Raw genomic sequence first — 22,468 nt, 5'->3', positions numbered from 1 at the left:
CACACCCTCCCCTGTTTGTTTTCTCTCTCTCTCTAAAAAAATAAAAAAATAAAAATATTTCTATCAGATGTCACTGTTTGGGTTTTATTAATTTAGTGAGGGGGTGGGTTGATGTTTTCTTTTGCTTAATGAAATACTGAAAATAGAATGATTTCATATGGGATCATTTATTCACTGCTTCTGTATCTTCCAGAAGTATTTTTAAATTCACAGCTAAAAAGCTGAAAGACTCAAAGCTGAAAGCACACTACAGTAAATAACAGATTACATTATTACTTCACTTTGTCATTTATTAACATTTGGGCACACCTGATTCATAGCTTTCTGCACACACATATACTTCCCTTTTGCCAAAGCATTTGAATGTAGGCGACAGATATGAGTCCACTCATAAATTCTTTTTTTCCTCAGTTTTATTGAGGTATAATTGGCTAATAAAAATTGTATATATTTAAGGTGCACAATGTGATTTTTTTTGGATAACATATATATTGTGAAATGTTTACCACAGTCAAGCTAATTAACATATCAATCACCTCATGTACTTAACTTTTTTTTTTTTTTTTACATTTTTTACATTATGTCTGAAGAACTTACCTCTGTAACTGAAACTTGGTCCCCTTTATCTCCATATTTCCCCTGGTAACTAGCATTGTGCTCTGTACTTCTATAAATTCAACTTTTTTATATTCCACATCAGAGTGAGATCATGTATGTAGTATCTGAATCTGACTTATTTCAGCCTCCAGGTTCATCCATGTTCTTACAAATGGCAGGATTTCCTTTTTCAAGGCTAAATAATATATAGCATGCTACTTCTTTCTTTTTTAAAAATTTTTAAATTTTTTTAATGTTTATTTATTTTTGAGAGAGAGACAGAGTACAGTGGGGGAGGAGCAGAGAGAGAGGGAGACACAGAATCTAAAGCAGGCTCCAGGCTCCGAGCTGTCAGCATAGAACCCGATGTGGGGCTCGAGCCTACAAACCATGAGATCATGACCAGAGCTGAAGTTGGATGCTTAACCAACTGAGCCATCCAGACACCCCTTCTTTTTTAGAATTTTTAATGAATTGGGAAAATATTCACAATTTTAGATAGCAAAAATAAATTACACATTTGTATATACAATATTTTTTATTGAAGTATAATTGCATACAATGTTATATTCCAGGGGTACAAGCTGCATAGTGATTCAAAAATTCTGTATATTATTCAGTGCTCACCATGAATACAGTCACCATACAATATTATTACTATATTATTGACTATATATACTGTATTGTAATTGTTATCCCTGTGACTTATTTTATAACTGGAAATTTGCACCTTTTAATCCTCTTCACCTATTTCACCCCTCACACTCTCCCCATGTCACCTTTGGCAACCACCATTTTCTTTCTGTATTTAAGAGTGTGTTTTTATTTTCTTGTTTGTTTTGTGTTTTAGATTCCACATATTAGTGAAATCATATGGTATATCCCTTTCTTTTTCTGATTTATTTCACTTAGCATAATACCTTCTAGGTCCATCTATGTTGTCAAAAACGGCAAAATCTCATTCTTTATTATGGCTGAGTAGTATTCCATTGTATGTATGTGTGTATATACACACACACCGTATTTGCTTTGTCCATTTATCATTGTATGCTTAGATTGTTTCCGTATCTTGGCTGTTGTAAATAATGCTGCAATATACATAGAGCATTATATTTCTTGGAATTAGTGTTTTCTTTTTCTTTGGATAGATACCTTGTAGGGGGATTGCTGGAACACATCGTATTTCTGCTTTTAAATTTTTGGAGAAGCTCCATGTTACTGGAGTTTTTAATACTTAAAATTTCTTGTCTTTTCGATAATAGCCATTCTGACGTGTGCGGTAATATCTCATGGTGGTTTTCATTTGCATTTCCCTGATGATTAGTAATGATGATTAGTGATGGTTAGTGACCTTTTTACATTTCGGTCGGCCCTCTATATGTCTTCTTTGGAAAAATGTTTATTCATGTCCTTTTTCCATTTTTTTAATCAGATTGCTTTTGGGGGAAGGGTTGAATTGTATGAGTTCTTTATATATTTTGGACATTCACCTCTTATTGGCTATGTCATTAAAATATGTCTTCAATTCAGTAGACTGTCTTCTTGTTTTGTTGATGGTTTCCTTTGCTGTACAAAAGGTTTTTATTTTGTTGTAGTCCCAATAGTTTATTTTTGCTTTTGTTTTTCTTGCCTGAGGAGACATATTCATAAATATATTCTAAGGCTGATGTTCAGGGGATTACTGCCTGTGTTTTCTTTCTTAAAAAAAAAATTTTTTTAATGTTTGTTTATTTTTGAGAGAGAGAGAGTAGGGAGAGTGTGTGTGTGTGTGTATGTGTGTGCGCGCGTGCGCGCGTGCGGGGGAGGGGCAGAGAGCGCAGGAGACACAGAATCCGAAGCAGGCTCCAGTCTCTGAGCTGTCAGCACAGAACCCAATGTGGGACTCGAACCCACGAACCATGAGATCATGACTTAGGATTATGATACTTTCAAGCTTTGTTTTTCTTTCTCAAGATTGCTTTGGCTATTCGGGGTCTTTGTGTTTGCATACAAATTTTAGGCTTACTGCTTCTAGTTGTGTGAAAAATGCTCTTGGTATTTTGATAGGGATTGCATTGAATCTGTAGATTGCTTTGGGTAGTATGGACATTTTAACAATATTAATTCTTCCAGTTCATGAGCATGGTATATCTCTCCATTTGTGTTGTTTTCAATTTTTTTCATTAGTATCAGAGTATAGGTCTTTGATTTTCTTGGTTAAATTTATTCCTAAGTATTTTATTTTATTTTATTGGTGCACTTGTAAATGGGATTATTTCTTAATTGTACTTCCTACTACTTTATTATTAGCATATGGAAATGCAACAGATTTCTGTATATTTTGTATCCTGCAATTTTACTGAATTCACTTACTCTAATAGTTCTTTGGATGGAGTCTTCAGCTTTTCTAGCTATGGTATTATATCATCTCTAAATAGTGACAATTTTACTTCTTCCTTACTACTTTGGGTGCCTTTTACTTATTTTTCTTGTCCATTTGCTGTAGTTGGTCTTCACTACAATATTATATTAAAGAGGTTAGAGTGCACATCTTTGTCTTCTTCCTGGTCTTAGATGAAAAGCTTGCAGTATTTTACCATCAAATATGATGTTAAGCTAAGAATTTTTTCTGTGTTGCCTTTATTATGTTATGTTCCCTTCTAGCCCACTTTGAAATTTTTATCATGCCCAGATACAGTATTTTATATAAAAATGCTTTTTCTGCTTCTATTGAGTTGACTTATGGTTTTTATCCTTTTATTAATGTGATATTTCATGTTGATTGATTTGCAAATATTGAACCACGTTTGTGTCCTTGGAATAAATCTCACTTGATCGTGGTGAATGATCCTTTTAATGTATTGTTGAATTCAGTTTGCTAATATTTTGTTGAGTATTTTTATACCTGTGTTTATCAGGGGTATTGGCCTCTCGTTGTCTTTCTTTTTTTAAGGGTCTTTGGTTTTGGTGTCAGGGCAATACTAGTCTTATAGGATAAATTGGAAAAAGTTTTTTTCTATTTGTGGACCAGTTTGAGAAGAATAGGTATTAACTCTTCTTTAAATGGTAGAATTCACCTGTGAAGCTATCTGATCCTGGGCTTTTGTTTGAGATGAGGAGTCTTGATTACTGATTCAATTTTGTTACTAGTAATCGATCTGTTCAAATTTTCTTGTTCTTTCTGATTTAGTTCTGGGAGATTGTTTCTAGGAATTTATCCATTTTTTTTCTAGGTTGTCCAGTTCACATATATAATCATCATAGTATTCTCTTAAAATTCTTTGCATTTCTGTGCACACCACATTTTCTTTATCCATTTATCCATTGATGGACACTTAGGTTATTTGCATAACTTGACTTTTGTGAATAATGCTGCAGTACACATGGAAATGCACATGTCTCTGAGGTACTGATTTTATTTCCTTTGGATGTATACCTAGAAGTGGGACTGTTGGATCATATAGTAGTTCTATCTTTAATTTTTTGGGAATCTCCATGCTGTTTTCCATAATGGCTGTACCAGTTTACACTTCTGCCAATAGTATATACCAAGGTTCCCTTTTCACTACATCCTTGCCAATTCTTATCTTTTGTCTTGTTGATAATAGGTATCCTCACAGTTGTGAGGTGATATCTCATATAGTTTTGATATGCATTTTTCTGATGATTAGTGATATTGAGCACCTTTTTGTATACTTACTGGCCGTTCTTTGTCTTCTTTTGAGAAAGTCTATTCACATCTTTTTTTTTAAAAAGAAATTTTTTTTTAATGTTTATTCATTTGTGAGAGACAGTGAGTGGGGGAGGGGCAGAGAGAGAGAAGGAGACACAGAATCCAAAGCATGCTCCAGGTCTGAGCTGTCAGCACAGACCCCCAGTGGGGCTCGAACTCACCAACTGTGAGATCATGACCTGAGCTGAAGCTAGACACTTAGCCGACTGAGCCACCCAGGAGCCCCTCACATCTTTTACCCATTTCTTAATTGGCTTGTTTTTTTGCTGTTGAGTTATTGGAGTTCTTTGTTTATTTTGGATATTAATCCCTTATCAAATACATGGCTTGCAAATGTTTTCCTCCATTCTGCAGATTATCTCTTCAGTCTGTTGATTTGTTTCCTTTGCTATGCAGTAGTTTTTAGTTTGATGTAATCCCAGTTGTCTATTTTTGCTTTTGTAGTCTATGCTTTTGGAATCCATACCCAAAAAATCATTGCCAATACCAATGTCAGAAGTTTTTTTTTCCCTAGTAATTTTACACTTTCAGGTATATTAAGTGTTTATTTTGAGTTGACTTTTGTATTTGGTGTGTGGTCCTATTTCATTCTGCCTATGATTATTCAGTTTTCCTGGTATAATTTATTGATGAGACTTCCCTTTCCCCATAGTGTGTTCTTGGTCTCTTTTTTGAAGATCACTTGGCTCTAAATGTATTTCTGAATTCTGTGTGGATTTTCTAGGCTGTTTTGCTCTGCTGGTCTATGTTTTTGTTTTTTTTTTTTTTAACGTTTATTTATTTTTGAGACAGAGAGAGAGCATGAACAGGGGAGGGGCAGAGAGAGAGAGGGAGACACAGAATCCAAAACGGGCTCCAGGCTCTGAGCTGTCAGCACAGAGCCCGATGCGGGGCTCGAACTCACGGACCGTGAGATCATGACCTGAGCCGAAGTCGGATGCTGAACTGACCGAGCCACCCAGGCGCCCCTGGTCTACTGTTTTTATGCTAGTACCATACTGTTTTGATAACTCTAGCTTTGTATCATGTCTTAAAATGAGGAAATATGATACTTTCAGCTTTGTTCTTGCTCAGGATTCCTTTGGCTATTTGAGGTCTTCTGTGGTTCCATATGAATTTTAGGATTTTTAAAAAACTTGTGAAATGTGCCATTGGACTTTTGTTAGATATTGCATTGAATATGTAGTCTGCTCCTAAATTCATGAGTCTCCATTTCCCAGTTGCAAGTACATTTTGCTTCACAAGCACAACATCATAACCATACCTAAAAAAATCAGTATTTATTCAGAAGTATACTCCAACATATATTTTATCATCCCATTGTCTCTAAAAAGGACTTTTATACCTGATATTTGTCCTGCCCCAAGATCCAGTCAAAGTTTGTGTATTGCATTTGGCCATTATGTCTTTTTGGTCTTTCATCAGCCTAGCGATAGGTCTCTCTTGATGACTTTAAAGACTTCGTAGAATCCAGGCCAGTTTTCCTATAGTATGCCCCATGTTCAGGAATTTGTCCTTCTCATGATTAGATTCAGATAAAATTTCTGGTAAGAAAGATCACTGGTGACTAACTAAATGGTTAAGATGGTAATAGCCAGATTTCTCCATTGTATTACAAGTAGATTTTTCCATTTGTAATTCGTAAGCAATACATGGGTATGAATTTTAAAAAATTTATTTATTTAAATTCAAGTTAGTTAACATACATTGTAGTATTGGTTTCAGGAGTAGAACCCAGTGATTCATTACTTACATATAACACCCAGTGCTCATCCCAACAAGTGCTGTCCTTAATGCCCATCACCCATTTAGCCCTTCCCCCCATTTACCTCCCTGCTAGCAACCCTCAGTTTGTTCTCTGTTATGTAAGAGTCTCTTATGGTTTGCCTGTGGGAATGATTTCTTAAGGCTAAGAATATTCTGTTACCTATCACCCTTCCATCTAGTAATTTTAGCATTTATTGATGGTTCTTGTCCAAATCAGTTTAATGTTCATGGTTATAATATTGTGATTTTAAAAATACTCTATCATTTTATGTCACTGGTTAGATCCAACACACTATCCAGATTCTTAAGGAATCATTATTTGAAATTTTTTTTTTTTTTTTGCCATCGCTAGGAGAAAAACTTTCAAAACAGCAGCTGCACAATTCTAACATTATTAAGAAATTAAGAGCTAAAGACAAAGAAAATGAAAATATTATTGCAAAACGGAACAAAAAAGTTAAAGAGCTAGAAGAAGAGTTGCAACATTTAAAACAGGTGAATATTAACTATTATCTAAATATATATATTGTTATTACTTCCTATATGAACAATTAGCCATGGTTTATAAAACATTTAGAATAATTTATTGGGATATATCATGGGAAGAATTTGTCAAGCAATTTAATAGATGATAATTAAGATTTTTCTTCATTACTGTAACACTCAAGATTCCTGGAATACAATTATTTACCATGGTGTTATTAATTGAAAAATACTTTTGTCTGTTTTATAGGTCCTTGATGGCAAAGAAGAGGTTGAGAAACAACATAGAGAAAACATTAAAAAACTAAATTCTGTGGTAGAACGCCAAGAGAAGGATCTTGGCCGACTTCAGGTAGACATGGATGAACTTGAAGAAAAGAACCGAAGTATTCAAGCTGCTCTGGATAGTGCATACAAGTAAGAAAATGAACAAATATACAACTCGTTTAAAACCAATTATCAGAATAGGATGTTGAAGAAATACTTCTTCTGTTACTTGATCACTAACAATATTTATAAACTTGGCTATATATGGACTTGTAATTGGTCAGAGCAAGTTCAACAGAGAGTCCTTACTGTGGTCAGTGTTTATTATGGGGTGAACTCTCCCTTCTTGTGTAGTTCCTAGGGAAATCTATATGCAAAACTTCCTTAACTTGGTCATGTAATTAACTATTGTAAATAAAAATTATCAATCCAATTTTTTAAGAGAACTTACTGATCTCCACAAAGCCAATGCTGCAAAAGATAGCGAGGCACAGGAAGCTGCTCTGAGTCGTGAAATGAAAGCCAAAGAAGAACTTTCTGCAGCACTAGAGAAGGCCCAAGAAGAAGCCCGTCAGCAGCAAGAAACGTTAGCGATTCAAGTAAGCAAGAGATAATAATTAAATTAGTCTTTAAAAACTTTGTGCTTTTACAAATTAAAGAATACATTAGCTGGTTTGAGTCAAATTTTATGTAGGGGTACAGGTGTTATATTTTGTTTCTAATCTTGTTGGACACTTTTTTCTAAGAGTACTGTATTGTGCCAGTCTTGTGTGTTGTTATTTTTTAATTTTTTTTTTAACATTTATTTATTTTTGAGACAGAGAGCATGAACAGGGGAGGGTCAGAGAAAGAGGGAGACACAGAATCTGAAACAGGCTCCAGGCTCTGAGCTGTCAGCACAGAGCCAGACGTGGGGCTTGAACCCACGGACTGTGAGATCATGACCTGAGCCGAAGTCGGACGCTTAACTGACTGAGCCACCCAAGCGCCCCCCCCTTTTTTTTTTTTTAATTTTTTTTTTTTTTAACATTGTGTGTTTTTTTAAACCATTGTTAAAGTGATACCTACGTTATTCTAGTACTGCTTATTTTTGGTGAATTTCAGACTTACTACAGAATATTGTGAAAGGCAAAGACTGTGTTACTGCACCTATGCAGATAAATACTAGACATTGTGTATAATTTTAGGAGAATCCATATAACTCCTGAGCTTATTCATAACAACTGGGGGAGTCCATACAGTTCAGATAAGGGAGGAAAACCAAAATTTGTCAGGCTTTGTCTTACAAAATCATCAGTTGATGGATACTTGGGTTATTTTCACTTTTGGTTATTACAAATAATACTACTATAAACATTCATGTACACATTTTTGTGTAAACATTTATTTTAAATTCTCTTAGACATAGGGCACCTGGGTGGCTTATTCGGTTAAGCATCCGACTTCGGCTCAGGTCATGATCTTGCAGTTCATGGGTTTAAGACCCGTGTCGGGCTCTGTGCTGACAGCTCAGAGCCTGAAGCCTGCTTTGGATTCTCGGTCTCCCTCTGTCTCTGATGGCTTCATTCCCTGTGCTCTCTTTCTCAAAAATAAATAAACATTAAAAAAAATTATTAAAAAAAATTCTCTTTGACATATATCCTTAGGTTAGTTTGGTAATCCTATATATAACTTTGTGAAGAGCTGCCAGACTTTCCACAACACCTACACCATTTTACATTCTCATCAGCAATATGTGAGGGTTTTAGTTTCTATCTTTTGCCAGTGTTTGTTACCTTCTTTTTTTTTTTTTTAATAATTTTTTTTTTTAACGTTTATTTTTGAGACAGAGAGAGACAGAGCATGAACGGGGGAGGGTCAGAGAGAGAAGGAGACACAGAATCTGAAACAGGCTCCAGGCTCTGAGCTGTCAGCACAGAGCCCGATGTGGGGCTCGAACTCACGGACTGCGAGATTATGACCTGAGCCATCCAGGCGCCCCTTCTTTTTTTTTTTAATAGCCCTTTTAGTGGGTATGAAATGGTATCTGATTGTGGTGTATTTGTTTATATTTCCTTAATGACTAATGATGTTGAGCATCTTTTTATGTGCTTACTGGCAATATATATATTTTTGCATCTTCTTTGGAGAAATTTATTCAAACACTCATATCCTTTGCTCATTTTTAAATTGTTGAGTTGTGAGAGTTGTTTATGTGTTCTGCGTATTAGGTCTTTATCAAAGGTAGGATTTGCAAATATTTTTTCCCATTTTTTAGGTTGTCTTTCATTTTCTCAATAGTGTCCTTTGATGTATAGGTTTTTTAAATTTTGGTGAAGTCCATCTTCTTTATTTTTTCTTTTGTTGCCTGTGCTTTGGGCATCGTATTTAAGACACCATTGCTTAGTCCAAGGTCATGCAGGTGTTCCCCTGTTTCCTTCTAAGAATTTTATAGTTTTAGCTCTTGCATTTAGGTTTTTTGCACACATGGATGTCCAGCTGTCACAGGACCATTTATTGAAAAGACCATTCTTTCCTCATTGACCGCAGTGCAATTTTGATTTAATTTTACATAAATATGTAGAACATTTACATGATTCCAAAGTGAGAACTATATAACTGTATATTGAGACAACATTTGCTTCCAACTTAGCTCCTCCCCGTTCCCTTTCTTTGCCTATAAGTAGCCATTTTACTAGTGTTTGGTTTGTTTTTTCAGTGTTTCTGTTTGTAAATGAAAGAAAATATACAGGTCTATAAATTTACCTATATACCTCTGCATATACACTAGCATAATAACAAAAAGTAGGGGAATGGGAGACAGAGAGCATATGGTGGTACTATTTATAAAATTATCACCTTTTATAAGTAACGTCAGTTTTGTGTATTAACTTCTTCTTACCTTTCTATGTATTTTTAAGTATTTGATACCATATATATTAGTTTTTTCATTTAAGATTTAATTATAAATTTTTACATATTCTTCACATTCATCATAATTTTTTTAAGTTTATTTATTTAGAGAGAGAGAGAGTATGCCCACACACGTATGTGGGAAAGAGGCAGAGAGGGAGAGAGAATGTATGCTGTCAGCTCAGAGCCTGACACAAGCTCAGTCTCATGGAACTGTGAGATCATGACCTGGGCCAGAATCAAGAGTCAGATGCTTAACTGACTGAACCACCCTGGCGCCCACATTCATCATAATTTTTAATGGGAATATTATATTCATGTATCAAACTTTGCAAAAATAGATTACTGATGGATATGTGGAATATTTACTGTTTTGTCTATTTTTGCTAGTCTAGCTAACAGCAAAGGTGGGGGGGGTATCTATTATATTTATATCTGCTTTTGTTGAGTCAATTCTCAAGACTAGGATGACCAAGGGAAAAAGGTGAAAAATTTTATGATCCTTTAAACATGTTTTCATAATGTTTTACAGAAACACTGTAGCAGTTTACATCTGCAGTTGTGTATTAGGAATAGCAGCTTGCTTTTATAGCTATCACATTCTGCTTTACATTGCGAATATTTATAGATGCATTGTCTCTCCTTCTGTATTGTACAGTGGCTGTGCCTTGTACCTGTTTATATACTGTTTTTTTTTTTTTTTTTTTTTTTTTTTTTTGGGGGGGGGGCCTAACAGTGGTTTTCTAAGTATATATTGGGTACACATACAGTTTAGAATTGCTTGATGAATGGGATGTGTGCTAATCATGTGAAAAAGCTCATTGGATAGTAGAAGTATTCTACATAAACAGCAAGTGTGCACAACACAGTATGCAGGTAGGAAGTTGTGGGTAATGTTTTGTTACCGTCTGTGCTAGTGTGTACGGGTTCTCATACAGGTGGGAGACCTCAGGCTGGCACTGCAACGTGCAGAGCAAGCGGCTGCCAGAAGAGAGGATTATTTACGCCATGAGATCAGTGAACTCCAGCAGGTACTGTCACAGTTTTCCTGAACACAAATCCAAGATGTGTTTTCCTAGAAATAAAAAATGGCTCGGTGGGGATACTGTTCATGGAATTGAGATGATTACTACCATACTTAGCATTTGCTGTATTGTTTTGTGCCTTATATGAATAAAATCAGAGGGGGCACCTTAAAAAAAATAAACATGAAAAGCCCTAGGTTTTTTTATGGAAAATAATTTGTGATAGATTTATTTCTCAGTATTGTCTTTTCATTTGTTATAACTAGTTTATTATTATCAGTCTTTGATTACTGTTAGGTAGATAGGAGACCACTCTGTTAATTTTCAATAAGCGAACATGAATGGGAAAAGGGAGAGAAAATGCAACTCAGATTGATCTGTTTTTATAAATACTTAGAAATATTTGGGTGATGAGACAATTGCTGGGAGGTTTGGATGATAGTCTCTTTTACCTTCAGGTAATCAAAAGCTATCTTTATGTTTGAAAACCTTATAAAGAAGCACTTATTTACATACTGTTATGCTTCGTAACTCTAATTTAAAGATTGAATAATTGGAAAATAATGTAAATAATTTTTTCTTGGGAAAACAATATTTTCCAGAAATCTCTCATAAAGTTTGTTTGCTAGTGTTTTTAGAGCTTTTATTGCTGTTAGTGGTAATGACTTAAGAATTTCACCATTCAGAGACTTCAGGAAGCAGAGAATCGAAACCAAGAGCTGAGTCAAAGTGTTTCATCAACAACAAGACCATTGCTTCGACAGATAGAAAATTTGCAAGCAACTCTAGGGTCCCAGACATCATCGTGGGAGAAGTTAGAGAAGAATCTTTCTGATAGGCTTGGTAACTGATTTCTTTAGTTCTTAAGCTCAGTGTAGAAGCTTGTTTATAGAATTAGAATAATGGCATAAAATTGAAATTCTTGATCTGATAGTTATATCTTATGTCTAAGTTGTAGATTTTTACCTCTTCTCTTTTTTTACATTTATTTTCTAATATCCTAATTGACCCTTTCAAGCCACTTGTTTTCCCTTACACAGTGTGTCAGATACTGTCCCAAATACTAGCATGCCATCCTTTCATTTTTACAGACTGCTGCACTCATTTTTTTCCTTGTCTCTTGCTAAATCTGACCCCTTTCTAGCTTGTCTACAATAATGTAAGATGTAGAAATCAGGATTCTAGTTGTTGGTAGAATTCCAGGAGCAGAGATAGACCTAAGGAGGATCCCGATGAAACTCTACTAGACAGATGATGCGGAGTCTTTAGAGTCATTTTTATAGAAATGCCCCAGGTTGCCCTTCTGTGATGTTATTAAGAAAATTATTCTAAGATGTTTATGCAAGCATAGACTAGTACAAATGCATATATATGTACATGTATATACATATACATATATTAGATATCCCAGAAGCTGGCAAGTTCATGAAAAATTCATGTGTCCATTCTGTGCCTAAATATAAATGTCATGTGAGACACTGTGGTCTAGTGATAAAAGCAGGCCTGAATGGGTGTCCTTGTAAGCCATGAGGGGTAAACTAGATTAGTGGTTTTCAAACAGTATTTGCTAGATCCCTTAGATGTCTTAGGACTAGCTGTCATGGTGAGAGGGAAGCTCTATAAATGAGAGGTGCTCGATGTATCTCTCTAGGCTGCTGTAATGGGAGTAGTTCCTCCTTTGTCTTTTTTTTTTTTTTTTTTTTTTTTTTTTTGAGTTCCATGTGAGATGATGTCTGGAAAAAGATTCATCTGCTTGAACAATCAGTGAACTTAATAAACCCTTATATGTTGTGTAATTTGTAGGTATAAGTTTTGGGGTCCATCAATTGTTATTGAGACCCATTTGTTATGAAAATAAGACATCTGAAAATGACACCTCATGAAAAGAATAATTATTTTGCAATAAATGAAAAGTAGAAGCTGTTATTTTTGTGGTTTTTAAACTGGAGTCTACATACACTCGAGGGTATGTGGTATTGTGCTGGAATGCAGGCAAAGCCAAGGGACAGGTGTAGTAAATTGTATTTTTTTTTTTAAATGTTTATTTATTTTTGAGACAGAGAGAGACAGAACATGAACGGGGGAGGAGCAGAGAGAGAGAGGGAGACACAGAATCCGAAGCAGGCTCCAGGCTCTGAGCTGTCAGCACAGAGCCCGATGTGGGGCTCGAACTCACGGACCATCAGATCGTGACCTGAGCCAAAGTCGGACGCTTAACCGATTGAGCCACCCAGACGCCCCGTAAATAGTATTTTTAATAGGAGCACAGAGGGCCACCTTGGTGGCTCAACTGGTTGAGCATCCAACTCTTGATTTTAGCTCAGGTCATGATCCCAGGGTTGTGGGATCGAGCCCCATGACCGGCTCTGCACTGAGCTTGGAGCTTGCTTAAGGTTCTCTCTCTCTCTCCCTCAGCCCATCTACCCCTCTCACTCTCTCTCTCTCAAATTAAAAAAAAAAAAAAAAGAAAATAGCACAGATACAGTATGTAACAATATAAAGTGAAAAATAGAGATGGTGTTAAGTGTATTTTGGTGGGGGGGAGAAGTAGAATTTTTGGTTAAATCTTAAGAGTTGTATGCACTAATCTTTTTTTAATTGAAAATTTTTATCTAGATAATTTTAGATTCACTTGCAGTTATAAGAAATAATACAGTTGGTACTTTGCATGCTTTATCCAACATCCCCAAATGTTAACACTGCAAAATTAAAGTATAATATCACAACCATTACGTTGACTTGATACAATCTACTGATTTTAATCAGATTTTCCCAGTTTTAATGGTACTCATTTGTGTGTGTCTGTATTAAGTACTGCACAATTTTGTCATTTGTGTGGGTTCATGTCCCCATCCCTGCACTCAAGATGTTGAACACTTCTGGCACCACAAAGACCCTTTACGTTGCCCTTTTAAAACCTCACTTTGCCATCCTCGTGGCCTTTCTCACCTGTCTCAAATCTTGGCAATCACTAATCTGTCCTCTGTCTAAAATTACGGAATTTCAAAATGTTACAGCAATAGAATTACATACTGTGTGACAATTTGGGATTGGCTTTTTTTTTTTTTTTCCTCTTGCAGCATAATTCCCGGGAAGTTTGTTTAAGTTACTGTGTGTATCAGTGATTTAGTCTTTTCATTGCTCATTGTGTTTCCATGGTATGTGCATAGCGCATTTTCTTTAACCATTTACCTAATGAAGGATATCTGGGCTCATTCTAGATTTTTTCACACAAATAAAGCTCTGGTGAACATTCTTGTCCAGGTTTTAGAGTGAACATGTTTTCATTTCTCTGGTGAATGCTTAAGTGTTCACTTACTGGGTTGTGTGGGTAGTTGTACGTTTAGTTTTTTAAAAAAATGCCAAACTGTTTTTCCAAAGTGGCTGTAGATGTGACAGGAATCTAGTCACTCCATATCCTTGCCAGCAAGGATGTTGTCTTTTCCCTGTTTTTTCTTAATAGTGGTTCATACAGGTGTGTAGTGATATCTGACTGTGATTTTCATTTTCATTTCCCTGATGACTAATGTTGAATATTATTTCATGTGCTTATTTTTCATTTCTATAGCCTCTTGAGTGAAATAACTTTTAATGTCTTGCCCATTTTCGAACTGGATTGTATTTATTTTCGCTACTGAGTTTTGAGACTTTTTTTATATATTCTAGACACTAGACTTAGATGATGTGTTTTGCATTTTTCCCTCCAACTCTGTAGCTTGTCTTTTTATCCTATTCGCAAAAGCAAAAGTTTAAAATTTTGAAGGTGTCCAATTTATCTGTTTTTCTTTAATGGCTCTGCTTTTGGTGTCTAACAAATATTCCTTGCCTGTCCCTAGATGCTGAAGATTTCTCCTGTGGTTTTTTTTTTATTGTTTTACAGTTTTGTTTTACATTTAAGTTTATGATCCATTTTGAGTTAATTTTCATTTATGGTAGAAGTTTAGTTTGAGGTTCCTTTTTTTTTTCCTTTTTGCCTGTGGATATCCAGTTGCTCCAGCACCATTTGTTGATACTTTAAAATATGTGACTCCACATACAAATTAAAAGATTTTGGGAAAAAGTAATAAAGCAGAAGCTGAAATTTGTTCTTTTGTCTGTTGGAGGCAGTCCTGCTTTTGGCAATAAACTGATTTCAGTATGGCTCCTTGAATCATTAACAGTTTGAAGTCAGAATCTACTTGATATTTTGGCCTCTTGGATATATGTGATTTTTCTTTTTTACCCTACAATCAGGTGAATCCCAGACCTTGTTGGCAGCAGCAGTTGAAAGAGAACGTGCAGCTACAGAAGAACTCCTTGCCAACAAAATTCAAATGTCCTCCATGGAGTCACAGAATTCTCTCTTAAGGCAGGAAAATAGTAGATTTCAGGCCCAGCTAGAATCAGAGAAAAATAAGCTAAGAAAACTGGAGGATGAAAATAGTAGGTGAGCATGTCTCTTGAGTGTCATTCTTGGTATTTTGTGCCATATTAAAGCATGTAAAAAAAGAATGTTAAAGTGTTTCAAGTCAGAATCATTAGTAATAGAATATTATAGCCAGGTGGTTTGGGTATTCACTGAACTTTACATAGATAGGTTCATGAAATTGTGTGGCATGTTCTGTATGTATTTGCATTTTCCAGGGGAAGGATTCATTAATCGGGTTTTTTAAAGGAATCTGTAAGTACAAAATAGTTTGGAGACCACTCATTGGAGTTATTTTTATAGTTTGATATTTTACAAGGGTCTTAGCAGTATTCCAGTCTTTCTAAATAAATGTCTGGCTTCTTTGGAACCATAAGCTGTAAAAGCCATCTCTCTGAATTTTTGTTAAGACTGTGATTAGTGTGGTTTTACTCTCTTTTTTCCTTAGAGATTTTAATTAGAAAAAAGTGGTGAAGTAAAAATGATTTATGAAATAAAATACCTGAACTTCTATAAACATTTTCAAAGAACTCCCTAACAAGCTTTTGCAGAATCTGAACCTGTTATAGACTGGTGGTATTCACAATTCTTTTTTTTTTAAATTAAATCCTAGCATAGAGCAGCAATACACTAAAATGCACAAAAGTAGTAGCTTAGCTTCTGAATGTAAAACCCACATCATCTGGAAAATATGGTTGGGAAATCAAGCTGGAAATAGAAATTACTATTAAAGAGTTAATAAAGTAGTGAGTTTTCAGTAGTCTGTACTATCATCTCCTTTTTTTTGTTTGCTTCTCTCTGGCTTACTAGGTACCAGGTTGAATTAGAAAACCTAAAAGATGAATATGTAAGAACACTTGAAGAAACAAGGAAAGAAAAGGTATTTAACATTGTTTGCTCAAAAAAAAAAAAAAGAAAAAAACAATGTTTGCTCACCTCTAGGGCTTCCACCCGAGAATGGTTGGGGATGGTAATGAACTAATGAGATGCCATGATGAAATGGGTGATAAGACTACTTTTGGAACTTGGTCTTTAGTAGTAAAACAAATGGGAATATATGTTTTATGTTCTTGACTTTAAAGTTGGCTAATGATGATTTAGCTTCACAGAAATTACCTAACTATATTTTTCTCCATCAGACACTACTGAATAGTCAGTTAGAAATGGAGAAAATGAAAGTTGAACAAGAAAGGAAGAAAGCAGTTTTCACCCAAGAAGCAGTAAAAGAAAAGGTATTGAATTTTGGTTTTTGTTTTGTTTTTGGTGTAACCAGTTAGTGCTGTTGTTATTAAGCGTTGTTAGATAATTTTAGTTATCCTTCATAAATACCATTTCTAATGTCTAACATCAATAGAGTGATAAATTCTAACATTCAGTAGCCTGTCAGGGTAGATCCAAAGTAACTTGAGTTTATCCAAAGAGATCTGTTATTTCTAGGATTTGAATCACAGAACCTCTTGCCCATTTTTAAGTGAATTTTGTGTTCTCACTGAAACTAATATACCTCGTTTGGCCCCTAGGCACTGTGGGAATAAAACTAGTTTATTCTCTTTATTTCTGGTTAATGAAAGTAATTTTTTAAAATGAGTTTCCTGTATAGGATTAGACTATACTTGATAGATAGCATGATATGTTAAAACTACCTACATGTATATGGAGATTACCTTTTGAATTTATTTGGAATTCTATTTATTTATTTATTTATTTCAAATTTTTTTTTTTTTATGTTTGTTTTTGAGAGAGAGAGAGAGAGACAGAATATGAGTGGGGGAGGAGCAGAGAGAGAGAGAGAGGAAGAGAGAGAGGGAATCTGAAGAAGGCTCCAGGCTCTGAGATGTCAGCACAGAGCCCGACATGAGGCTCAAACTCTCAAACCGTGAGATCATGACCCGAGCCAAAGTCGGACGCTTAACCAACTGAGCCACCCAGGCGCCCCAAATTTATTTGGAATTTTAAAAAATAAATAATAAAAATAAAATGGGGAGGAACTGGGTGACTCATTCATTTGAGCGACTGACTCCTGATTTCGGCTTGGGTCATGGTCTTAACCCCAATCGTGAGTTTGAGCCTTGCATTGGGCTCTGCGCTGACAACATAGAGCCTGCTTGAGATTCTTACTCTCCCTCTTTCACTGCCCCATCCCTGCTTGCACTCTCCCTCTATTTCTCTGTCAAAATAAATAAATAAACATTAAAATAAAATGGATAAGCCAGAAAATTTGTGGTTTGTAACACTCATTAGCAACCCGATTCTAAAGAATTAGGTTTAATTGGTGGTTATGTTATACACATAATGTATAATCATATGAAGAAGTTAGTTCATATACTTGCTAGAACAAAAACATTCTCATTCCATTAAAAGTAAATTATATTGTAATATAAATGGCTCCTTAGATGATTTGACCAAGTCTGTCTAGTTTTTAAGTTACTAAGTATTTGTGCCTTTACTAAAGACTTCAGATATCCTATCTGTAACATTTTTTGAGGAACTACGAATGAGTCTTTGTTGTCATTTATCCTAAAAAAGTTTACTGGTTTTTTTTACCATTTTAGTCTTTAATGTGATCTGAATTTTTTTTTTTTTTTTTTTACTCCCTAAGGAACGGAAGCCATTTTCTGTTTCTAGCACTCCCACAATGTCACGATCAAGTTCAATAAGTGGAGTTGATATGGCAGGGCTACAGACATCTTTTCTGTCTCAGGTGGTATTTTATTTCTTACATGTGCCTAGTTGTTAAACTGAACGATGATGGGATTCCTGGGTGGCTCAGTTGGTTGGGCGTCCAATTCTTAGTTTTGACTCAGGTCGTGATCTCAGAGTTTGTGGGTTTGAGCGCCATGTGAGCTCCACACTGACACTGTGGAGGCTCTTTGGGACTGTCTCTCTCTGGCTCTCCCCCAGCTTTCTCTGTCTCTGTCTCTCTGTCTCTCTCCCTTCCCCTCTCCCCCTCCCCCTCTCAAAAGAAATAATACAATTTAAAAAAATAAACTGAATGATGGTAAAGGAAATTCAGGTAGCATTTTGGCTATCAACTATGACCTTGCCATTCCATAGGCAACTCATGTGAATATTCTTGAAGAAGTGCTAATTGGACTGAGGAACTGTAGATGATTTTCTGCCTTTGAAAAAGTTACAGACATTTTAAAGCAAGAATTAACAACCATTTTGTTTTGGAACTCAGTCTGTAGTAACTAAATAACTGTATATGGTTTGTTTAATACAGGATGAGCCTCATGATCATTCATTTGGACCAATGTCTGTATCAGCAAATGGAAACAATCTTTATGATGCTGTAAGAATGGGAGCAGGATCCAGCATTATCGAAAATCTACAGTCTCAGCTAAAGCTAAGGGAAGGAGAAATTACTCATTTACAGGTATTGGAAAAAATTAAATGTGCTACTGAAGTCACTGAAATTTTGGGGCCCAGTAAATAGCACCCTTCATTTCCACCTCAAGTCTAAGCAAATTGAGAAATAAAGTGAAATGGTTGCATATGAAGTTTAAAATGTATCACATATATTTATGATACAGACTGGAGAAATTAGCCAAGGATAAGAGCCAAATGAGTCTGCTAATGGACTGCCAGAATTAGGAATGCTGACCTGCTCCACATAGCACAGGCAGTGCTGGACCGTAGTGGGCCTCCCCCTGTGCTGTAGCTTGCTGTAGCTAAGACTTGGAAGCATCTAGGAGAGCAGAGAGCTCCCTGCAGGCACCTTTTTCCAAACATTAAAAAGAGGGGAAGTTGCTTATCTGAACATCGCCATTTTATTCTTCCCAAATTTACCATTTAGTTTAATCGCTCCCCCTTGTGAGGAAGGAGTTGAGAATATGAGCGTGATGAGAACTATAACACCTGCACATGAAAGGAAACCTCATGAGTAGGGAAGGAGCACCCTCCCATCTTACCTTGCTTTTTAAAAATTTAATATGGTGAGAGATGTGTCTGATTTCAGTGTTAAACTTAATACACTCAGAAGTAAATCTTTCCTCTTTTATTTTCATTATATACTTTAGGTATATTGAAAGGTAGTTGAAAATATTACTCCATTAAAGAAGAAGTGTTTGAATTGGGGGGAAAAATCAGAATAATTTTAATACATGTTATATTTGGGTAGCCCAGTGTGTTATGCTTGAGGGCCCATATTAAGTTCTTTGGTAGTGATGATAGATTCTTTCAATATGACCTGCAAAGCTGGGCCTACATTAAAGTATGTTTTTATTTCTCTGAGTTTCTGTAGTAATTTAGAATAACTGAAATACATGCTGCTTTTCTAGAGAAAAATAAAGTATAGGGCTGCATATTTCAAACAGACTGAATTTTCTTTAGTTCTTTTTCTTTCATAGTAAGCCCTGTAAATGGTTACCTCTGAGGAAAGCAGAAAGCCTTATTTTTGCCACCATTTCCTTAAGAAAGAGTTATTTCATGGTTATTTGTTGACATGTCTATTTTTTCAAAAATAATATTGAATTTGTTTATATTAGTGGGACTATTAGACAAGATATGTATTTATTTAAATTTGTTTCTGGTGATGTTTCTCAGCTGGAAATTGGCAATCTAGAAAAAACCCGCTCAATAATGGCTGAAGAGCTCGTTAAATTAACTAATCAAAATGATGAACTTGAAGAGAAAGTGAAGGAGATACCCAAACTTCGAACTCAGCTAAGAGTAAGTATTCTTCACTTAGGGATAAGTCTAAGATATTTTTATCCAGTTGTACTAAATCTCATATTTTTAGCTTACATAAAATGCATATGTATAAGTTAATGATTTGTTTAAACACTGGTATTAATATTTCAGTAAAGTTTAAAGAATCTTACAGCTTGTCACATTACACAAAGTATTTTTCATAATCGTGTAGCCCTAATATAGGAAAATAACTAGATTTTATTTGACCATGGCTCATTTATAATACAGCTCTTTTATAAGATCTTACTAGTATTTTGTTCATTGATGTTATATGTATCATTGCTATTTGCATATTTGGCATAAGGAGTCACAGTTAAGCCATATATGAGAATATATTTTCTTTCAGCTTTTTTTGTGGGGTAAATGCCAGGTAATAATTAAACTGCAATGAACCAGAAAGACTAAAATCACATGTGTGTTAATGGGAGAAAAGACAGATTAAGCTTTATATAGGGAGAATTATAGAATGGTGGAGATATATGGCAAAATTGATAGCCATTTGGCTTAGGTTTTTTTCTTTCCTTTTTTTAATTCCTTTACTTGCTGTTTATTCCAGTGGGTTGGAGTATCAGTTTAATTTTTATAAGAGATGACTATATACCTTTATTTAGATTGTAATGTGTTTATTGGTCAACTGGTGACTTGTTTATAATAAAAATATAATATTAAAGATGTTTTATAAAGTTATTTTAAAAATTGTGAACACATTTTTTGTAGGATTTGGATCAGAGATACAACACTATTCTGCAGATGTATGGAGAGAAAGCAGAAGAGGCAGAAGAACTTCGATTAGATCTTGAAGATGTAAAAAATATGTATAAGACTCAAATAGATGAACTTTTAAGACAAAGACTCAGTTAACTTCTAAAACTTACATTCCCATCAAACTGAATGTAAACATTTAATATCTAAAATGTAGACTTCCAATAAATTCTTTTATAGAATTAGAAAGTGGAATTTACTGTAGAGTTCAAAAACTGAAAAAAATTTGTTTTATAGTATATAGTAATAATTGCAATTAAATTATTTTGTGCAATATTTGAACTTTATTTTTGAAACTATTCTTTAAAGATTTATTTTTTAAAGCACCCTTTTTTTTTCTTTCTTTTTTTTTTTTTTTTTTTTTTTTGTCTTGAAAGCACAGAGATTAACTACTTTTCCTCATATCAATATGGTTAGGGAAAGAGAATGGTGTTCATATGGTGTTCATATGTGGTATTGTAAATATATAATTGTGTCTCTAATTTATATGTGTTTGTATATATTAAGGACATTTAAAGAGTGGTATTAACATACTGAAACTTTGAAATCTTCCACAATTCAATATGTCTAATTATTACTTGCTGAAAATGAACATTTAGTCTTCAGGTAAAAAAAAAAAAAAAATTAAACCTGCAATTACTAAATTTTGAGCTAATTTTTTTTTTTTTAAGTAGAAGTCATGCTGACACTGTCTGAAGTTTAAAGGGTGAATGATTTAAACTTAAAAATTTTTGTGGCCCGTGAAATTATTTCACCCAGTTCTATAATTAAGTCTGTGCAAAGTTTACCTCTCTGGTAAAAGCTATACCTATTCAGTTAGTTATATAGGCATGATTGGATAGTGGAAAAATTTTACTTACAATGATTTTTTGATGGTATCAGTGACATTTAAGTGATTTTGAAGAAGTATTGTTTTACTACCCTATAAAATGAATCAAAAGTGATAAAATAATAACATAATTTTCTCTTAAAAATTGTTCACATTTTGTAAAGCCTTATTTTTTGGCACATTAAAAATCAATGTTTGATATTACAGAATATTCATAACAAAATAGAGAAGTTATAGGAGTTAATTTAAATTTGGCATTTTGCAGTTCTGTGTAATTTATCATTTTACTTTTCCTCAAAACTTAATTTAAACACAAAAATAGTGTGGAAAAAGCTTTAAAAACAGCTATGCTTTCTTTCAAATGTTATTTTGTTTAAAAGTTAACTAGGCTGTGTTTTAGATTTGTGATATATTTTGATACATTTTATTACTCAAAGTCATTTAGCTGCCTTTAGGTGGGAATAAAAACTCGCATTTAAAATTTAGTTTAATTTTAAACACTAGAACTTGGGAGTATAGCTACAAGCAAGCCATGTTGAAGAATTTGGAATGCTTTTCAGGGCAATTCAAGTGACCTCATTTTTATTCTTTTTGTATTCCAGACAGTGTTTCTGTCATGGATCTCTGATTTGTAGCACTAATAAATACTCTTTCAGTGTGAACCAAACTCATAAAATTAATTTTCTATATATTAGTGGTAAGAAGCAGTGTAATAGCTTTTTGTCAGCTTGGATTTTTTTTTTTTTTTTTTTTTTTTTTTTTATTCAGGGGCTGACAAGGAATGACAAGACTGATAGCAATAAAAAAATGTACAGAATTAGAAAATATAGGAAACTTAAGTTGCAAAATTCTGTCAAGCATTTGAAACTAGAAGTTTAGAAATTACGAAACTATTCTTTTAAAATATCTATTAGTGAGAAAATAAAGTCTTCAGTTGTGGAGAAAAGATTGAAATAAAACCTATACCTTTCAATTTCAAAATAGTAAACATTCTCTTTTCTTCTTATTAACATTAATAAAATCAATTCAACTTAAAA

The 22,468-nt window shown here is 34.4% G+C and overlaps 1 protein-coding gene across 1 annotated transcript in view; it reads left to right on the top strand.

Moving 5' to 3' along the window:
- Positions 1-22,468, top strand: part of TMF1 (TATA element modulatory factor 1) — a 35,056-nt gene extending 12,588 nt beyond the window's left edge. Inside the window, exons 6-17 of the mRNA XM_049640863.1 lie at positions 6,429-6,571; positions 6,810-6,976; positions 7,269-7,425; positions 10,657-10,749; positions 11,430-11,586; positions 14,977-15,169; positions 15,959-16,028; positions 16,288-16,380; positions 17,748-17,849; positions 18,372-18,524; positions 19,694-19,819; positions 20,558-22,468. Of these exons, the coding sequence (XP_049496820.1) occupies positions 6,429-6,571; positions 6,810-6,976; positions 7,269-7,425; positions 10,657-10,749; positions 11,430-11,586; positions 14,977-15,169; positions 15,959-16,028; positions 16,288-16,380; positions 17,748-17,849; positions 18,372-18,524; positions 19,694-19,819; positions 20,558-20,701 (1,598 nt within the window). The 3' untranslated portion in view covers positions 20,702-22,468. The remainder of the gene's footprint in view (positions 1-6,428; positions 6,572-6,809; positions 6,977-7,268; positions 7,426-10,656; positions 10,750-11,429; positions 11,587-14,976; positions 15,170-15,958; positions 16,029-16,287; positions 16,381-17,747; positions 17,850-18,371; positions 18,525-19,693; positions 19,820-20,557) is intronic.

This window comes from Panthera uncia, chromosome A2, assembly GCF_023721935.1.
Source record: "Panthera uncia isolate 11264 chromosome A2, Puncia_PCG_1.0, whole genome shotgun sequence".
In the NCBI taxonomy this organism is placed as follows: domain Eukaryota; kingdom Metazoa; phylum Chordata; class Mammalia; order Carnivora; family Felidae; genus Panthera; species Panthera uncia.
The sequence above is the reverse complement of the archived record's forward strand: the minus strand, read 5'-3'. Positions and strand labels throughout refer to the sequence as shown.